Genomic DNA, 7,500 nt, shown 5'->3' with positions numbered 1-7,500 from the left:
AGAAAAAAAGGTGCAGCAGAAATACATAAGCTCTTGCGAAAGGGGAAAAAAAAACACGTCATTGGCATGTCTCGTTTGGCAAAGAGGAAAAACAGGTAAAGCAGTGAACAAGCGTATATGCATACCGTATGAGCATATGTGTAAGTGTCAGATTATCTGTTTGTGGTAAATATGTATTATTATTTAAATAACTTGTATGTTTGTAGAATATAACAATAGATATTGAGAATAACCTTGCTGCGCATATTTTAGCAATGTGATACAGATACAGCTTAATTACACATGCACTCTCTCTCTCTCTCTCTCTCTCTCTCTCTCTCTCTCTCTCTCTCTCTCTCTCTCTCTCTCTCTCTCTCTCTCTCTCTCTCTCTCTTCCCCTTCTCTCTCTCTCTCTTCCCCTTCTCTCTCTCTCTCTTCCCTTTCCCTCTCTCTCTCTTCCCTTTCCCTCTCTCTCTCTTCCCTTTCCCTCTCCCTCTCCCTTTTCCCTTTCCCTCTCTCTCTCTCCCCTTCCCGCTCTCTCTCTCTCTTCCTATTCCTTCGTTCGCTCCCTCTCATATTGCCTCGTCTTGATTACTAACCTATTCGTTGCAAAACTGCACGGTCCTCGGTGGGATTCGTGGCTCTCAGCACAGTCTGTCATCGTAATACACTTCTCTCCGTTTGAAATAATTGACGAAGAACTAGCAGAAATGAGTCAAAAAACAAAACAAAACAAAAAAAACTACACGTATGACTGTGACGTGAGGTTTAGTCCAGACACCTCTACACGTATGACTGTGACGTGAGGTTTAGTCCAAACACCTCTACACGTGTGACTGTGACGTGAGGTTTAGTCCAGACACCTCTACACGTGTGACTGTGACGTGCGGTTTACATCATATTTTTTCCATCATTTTCATTTCAGTTATCACCCGAGTTCGGTTCGAAGTCTCGGAATTTTCGACCTAGTTTTCCGTTATGTTCTCAACGTTTTGGTCTTATCGCTGTCAGGATCATCGTAGTTCCCTGCTAATCACTTTGCTTTAACAAGGTCTGTGGACTATTGTACAACTTACCGCACACTTGCGCACTTGGAGTTCGAAAAAAAATGGAAATAGATTGATAAAAAAAAAGTCTACGCCAGCTGTAGTGACGAACGGTTTTAGAAAGGATGAGTAAAAGAAGAATTTGATTACCTCCTCCCTCTTCTCCTCTCTTCCTTTATCATTCGGTAATTGTCTTATTCGTTTACTTATATTATGTCCTGATTCCTCTTTCGATCAAACACTTTTTTCTTGTTTTATACTATATAATATGGGCTTTCCTAAGGGAGCCTCACTCCTGGAGGACTCAGCCATGTTATATGTCGTATTCCTGCTGGTGTATTATATTTAGCTAAATAAGTTATTTGATTCTGGTTCTGGTTCTCGTTCTGATCTCGTACCCGCTCTCTCTCCGCGCATGTGGTTGGTGAGCATGTGTTTCAGTTAGACCGTAATCAGAGAGAATGTATATATACTCCTGAAAATAAATGCTCTCTTAACCTATTTTCGCCAACCTTTCCGACGTTCAAAAAATAGGCAAAAAAAAGAAAGAAAGAAAAAAAATATATATATATATATATACATACATATATATATACATATATATATATATATATATATATATATATATATATATATATATATATATATATGTGTGTGTGTGTGTGTGTATGTATGTATGTATGTATGTATGTATGTACACATTCAATGCACACACGTCCACCCAACCGCCTCTCAAGGCTGTGGTAACACCTGTATTTCTCAGATTCAGACGGAATGTTACCTTTTCCCTTGTTCTTATTACATCTGTTCTTCAAAAGTGAATTATACTGCTCCGTTTTTTTTCAGCCTTTATATTTTTGAGTCTATAAGGTAGTATAGCGGCACAGAATTATTTTGAAGATTCATCCTACCGAAGTCAGTATCATAGGACTGGGACACGTTACTAATGCTTACCACATTTAGCCTTCATGACTTATATCAAATTTTACCTATGTAGAGTAAACATGATGCCACATCACATAGAATTATGGGTTATAACTTAATTGTTGTTTATGTTTTCCCAAATTGCCCAACCGTTGTCTAATTCTTAGAATCATATCATAATCATAGACGTAGAATGTTTTATTATTACGATGCATATCCCCATAACCAATGTGAAATGAAACACGCACATGCACATTATATATATATATATATATATATATATATATATATATATATATATATATATATACACACACACACACACACACACACACACACACACACACACACACACACACACACACACACACACACACACACACACATCATACATCATACAGTGTAGCATCAAATTTGAACTTCCTATATTCTTCTAGTTTCAAATTGGCAGAAGCTCTCCGCGCGCTCATCAGCCAGGTGCACTTGTTGAAATATGACTCCGCCCCCATAAATAGGGGCGGAGTCATAGGAAAGTGTAGCGCGCCTCTTCCTTGTCGGCGGATAAAAGGGCTCTGGTTTTGTTCAAGCTGTACGATACTTTGACCCGATGGTTTTTCGTACGCCCGACAACGTCGATGCTCCTCCCACAGATTTGAAATGATTACAAGTATCAGGCAATGCAGATAAAGCCTTATATCTTTTATCTGAAATATACATGAAAAATATTTGAAAAGTGTCGCGTTCAGAGGGGCTACAGACTTTGCAGAGGCATAAAAAACGAAAGATAATATATATATATATATATATATATATATATATATATATATATATATATATATATATATAGGGAGAGGGAGAGGGAGGAGAAAGAGAAAGAGAGAAATAGAGAAAAAAATATATGTAGAGAGGAAGAGAAAGGGAAAGAAGGGGGGAGAGAGAGAGAGAGAGATAAGTCCCAAATACTTTTTGTATTTTTTGTAATTCATTTGGCCATTTAAGTATTTAAAAATATTTTCTAATGAAACGCATGTTAAAATGGTATAGAACTATGCAGAAAGGTACTTTTTAGGTTCAAAAGAGTCAATAAAACGTTATGCAATTGACAATATAGGCAGCATTGATAAATGGGTAATAAATAACCAATTGAATTTCTTTACATGACAGATTTATCTTTAAACTCGTAGGAGACTGATTATCATTATCATTTAATAAGAAACAAGAATTTACAAGAATAATGAATATACCACATGTATTTTTAATTTATCATTATCATTTAATGAGAAAAAAGGAGACTGTTTATCATTATCATTTAATAAGAAACAAGAATTTACAAGAATAATGAATATATTACATGTATTTTTGATTTATAATTATCATTTAATGAGAAAAAAGGAGACTGTTTATCATTTAATAAGAAACAAGAATTTACAAGAATAACGAATATACTACATTTATTTTTGAGCAGAGCAATACATTCTAATATGTTGATATTTTGATTGGTAGAAACTGATCCTGCGAATGAAGCTCCAGACTTACTTAAATATTTCTTCTTTTTTTTGTTTTGTTTATCACATAAGTGATGTTAATAATCTATGATAATGATATTAATAATGACAGTAAAGATAGTAATATTGATGATAATGATAATAATAATGATTATAATTACTGTAATTGAAATAAGTAAAGTAAGAATGATTATGATTACTGTAATTGAAATAATAAGTAAAAATACGAATAGTTTTTTCTAGAACCAGTTTATATGTTCAAACAATTCGTATCAAAGAGATTCCTATCGATATCTACTATCGAAATGAAGCAGGAATAGTCGGCTTAGTTAATGAACAATCACAATGTTTTATGTACTATTTTATCATAATTATTATCATCACTGCCATTGTCATTGCTATTATTATTGTCATTATTATTATCCTTTATTTTTATCCTTGTTATTATTGCCATTGTTATCATCATTATCCATTATATTTACCCTTATGATCATTATATTATCCTTTACTATTTATAAAATGGAAGTCAGTCAAGTAACACCCGAACGAAACTAAAATTCAAATTTCTAGAACAACGAATCCTAACCCATAATTCTGTCACGTGACCTGCCATCGGGGGGGGGGGGCAACCCATCCAAATCTCAATTGCCATTAATCGTATCATTTCTCATTCATGTAAAGAAACCCTTTTTTTTATTTATTTTTTTATTTATTTATTTATTTTTTTATTTTTATTTTATTTTTATTTTTTTTTTTTTTTGGGTGTGAAAGTTGGTCTGTTCGGACACTCGCTCATATTCAGAGACAAGGTCTATTATTGCTATTATCATTATATAAATAGTTATAATGATAAAAATAGCAATAATGATTAGCATAATAATCATTATAACTGCAATAATGATGATAATAATTATCATTCAGTCCATTTATAATGAAATAAAGGCCAGAAGCAATTAAATCCCAAAAATCGAAAAAAAACGGCAAAATCTAGCGTATTACAGCCTTTTGAGAGAAACGTAGTAAAATAAAAACCTTTTCGCTTTTGAAGGGTAATTATGAGGATTTTAACATAAATTCAGGTAATTATGATGATTTCCATGATAATTCCTTTATTATTGACAATAATGATATAATCATTATTGTCAATAATGATTATATCATTACAAGTACTTATATAGACCTTGTTCAGAGACACTTGGGACATCTTGGAGGACCGGACCGGCATCTCGAGAACGTATGTAAGGGGCTGGCGGGCGCACAGGGCTTGAAGCGCTGCAGATAAGGTCTTTGTGTATGTGTGTGTGTGTGTGTGTGTTTATGTTTGTGTGAGTGTATGTGTAGGTGTGTGTTTATGTTTGTGTGAGTGTATGTGTAGGTGTGTGTGTGTTTATGATTGTATGAGTGTATGTGTTTGAGTGTTTGTGTGTGTGTTTATGTTTGTGTGAGTGTATGTGTAGGTGTGTGTGCGTGTGAATTTATGTTTGTGTGTGTGTTTATGTTTGTGTGAGTGTATGTGTAGGTGTGTGTGTTTATGTTTGTGTGAGTGTATGTGTGTGTTTATGTTTGTGTGAGTGTATGTGTAGGGGTGTGTGTTTATGTTTGTGTGAGTGTATGTGTAGGTGTGTGTCTTTATGTTTGTGTGAGTGAATTTATGTGTAGGTGTGTGTTTATGTTTGTGAGAGTGTATGTGTAGGTGTGTGTGTTTATGTTTGTGTGAGTGTATGTGTAGGTGTGTGTGTTTATGTTTGTGTGAGTGTATGTGTAGGTGTGTGTGTTTGTGTTTGTGTGAGTTGATGCGTAGGTGTATGATTATGTTTGTGTGAGTGAATTTATGTGTAGGTGTGTGTTTATGTTTGTGTGAGTGTATGCGTAGGTGTGTGTGTTTATGTTTGTGTGTATGTGTAGGTGTGTGTGATTATGTTTGTGTGAGTGTATGTGTAGGTGTGTGTGTTTATGTTTGTGTGAGTGTATGTGTAGGTGTGTGTGCGTGTGAATTTATGTTTGTGTGTGTGTTTATGTTTGTGTGAGTGTATGTGTAGGTGTGTGTGTTTATGTTTGTGTGAGTGTATGTGTAGGTGTGTGTGTTTATGTTTGTGTGAGTGTATGTGTAGGTGTGTGTGTTTATGTTTGTGTGTGTGTATGTGTAGGTCTGTTTGGTGCGTGTGAGTTTATGTTTGTGTGTGTGTTTATGTGTGTGTGAGTGTATGTGTAGGTGTGTGTGTGTGTTTATGTTTGTCTGAGTGCATGTGTATGTGCGTGTGTATTTATATTTGTGTGTGAGTGCATGTGTAGGTGTGCGTGTGTGTGTGTATGTTTGTGTGTGTTTATGTTCGTGTGAGTGCATGTGTGTGTGTGTGTGTGTAAGTGTGAGTATATGTGTGTGTAAGTGTGAGTGTATATGTGTGTATGTGTGTGTAAGTGTGTATTTATGTTGTGTGAGTGCATGTGTAGGTGTGCGTGTGTGCACGTGTGTGTGTGTATGATTGTGTGTGTGTGTGTATGTTGTGTGAGTGCATGTGTAGGTGTGCGTGTGTGCACGTGTGTGTGTGTATGTGTGTATGTTTGTTTGTGTGTGTTTATGTTCGTGTGACTGCATGTGTAGGGGTGTGTGGGAATGGTTATATATACATATAACTATCATTTTTGTTAATATTATCGTCATTATCATTGTTCCTTTTCATTGCATCACTATTGTTATCACCCCTATTGTGCCTATAACTATCATTGTTTTAAGTTATAATACCATTATTATTGTTATTATAATGATATTTGCAGTATTATCATTGTTAATGCTTCGCTATTGTGGATGTCACCTCTTTATACTTGTACAGGTTGGAAGACAGAATAAATGCACTGTCATTTATTATGGAAAAACAATACCCATTTTTGTTATTTTTCTCTCTAATAACACGTTTTTTTTTTTTCTTTTTAAAAAGTTCCACTTGTTTCTATCTAACACACAAAAAAGGCGTTGTATATATCGTGATATATCTCAGAAAATTGTAGAATCGCAAATTGCTTTGCACACTTCTATTGCTTTTGGTAATTTTTTTTTTTTTTTACCACGAATAGTTTTCTGCTTTCACATGTGAGAAAAAGTTTATAGTGTTGATAGAACGACCACAGCCTAGGATACGCGGGAATACACACTGATTCAGTTTGTCTGTGCATTCGTTACCCTCACTGTGGTTAGGGTGGGTCACTTTACCCGCCTGACATACGATACGAGAACCGCCCCTCGTTTTCTTTACCCCACACTCCGTTTTCTTTAATCCGCACTCCGTTTTTTATTTACCCGCACTCCGTTTTCTTTGTCTCGCATTCCGTTTTCTTTAACCCGCATTTTGTTTTCTTTAACCCGCACTCCGTTTTCTTTAACCCGCACTCCGTTTTCTTTAACCCGCACTCCGTTTTCTTTAATCCGCATTCCGTTTTCTTTAATCCCCACTCCGTTTTTTTTAACCCGCACTCCGTTTTCTTTAACCCGCACTCCGTTTTCTTTAACCCGCACTCCGTTTTCTTTAACCCGCACTCCGTTTTCTTTAACCCGCACTCCGTTTTCTTTAATCCCCACTCCGTTTTTTTTAACCCGCACTCCGTTTTCTTTAACCCGTACTCCGTTTTCTTTAACCCGCACTCCGTTTTCTTTAACCCGCACTCCGTTTTCTTTAATCCCCACTCCGTTTTCTTTAACCCGTACTCCGTTGTCTTTAACCCGCACTCCGTTTTCTTTAACCCGTACTCCGTTTTCTTTAACCCACACTCCGTTTTCTTTAACCCGCACTCCGTTTTCTTTAACCCGCACTCCGTTTTCGTTAACCCGCACTCCGTTGTCTTTAACCCGCACTCCGTTTTCTTTACCCCGCTCTCCGTTTTCTTTAACCCGCACTCCGTTTTCTTTACCCCGCTCTCCGTTTTCTTTAACCCGCATTCCGTTTTCTTTAACCCGCACTCCGTTTTCTTTAACCCGCATTCCGTTTTCTTTAACCCGCAATCCGTTTTCTTTAACCCGCACTCCGTTTTCTTTAACCCGCATTCCGTTTTCT

At 36.1% G+C, this 7,500-nt stretch overlaps 1 protein-coding gene across 2 annotated transcripts in view; it reads right to left on the bottom strand.

Moving 5' to 3' along the window:
• LOC113824313 (galactosylgalactosylxylosylprotein 3-beta-glucuronosyltransferase P) overlaps positions 1–7,500 on the bottom strand; it is a 25,468-nt gene that overhangs the window by 10,749 nt on the left and 7,219 nt on the right. Inside the window, exon 1 of one of the 2 annotated variants that reach the window (XM_070144894.1) lies at positions 579–1,041. The exons of the other annotated variant lie outside the window; for it this stretch is intronic. Coding sequence (XP_070000995.1) covers positions 579–640 — 62 coding nt within the window. The 5' untranslated portion in view covers positions 641–1,041. Of the gene's footprint in view, positions 1–578; positions 1,042–7,500 lie in introns of those variants that run through there. 2 annotated transcript variants of the gene reach the window in all.

The sequence above is a fragment of the Penaeus vannamei genome, chromosome 33 (assembly GCF_042767895.1).
Source record: "Penaeus vannamei isolate JL-2024 chromosome 33, ASM4276789v1, whole genome shotgun sequence".
NCBI lineage: Eukaryota > Metazoa > Arthropoda > Malacostraca > Decapoda > Penaeidae > Penaeus > Penaeus vannamei.
Note: the sequence above shows the minus strand (reverse complement) of the source record. Positions and strands in the feature narration are given on the sequence as shown.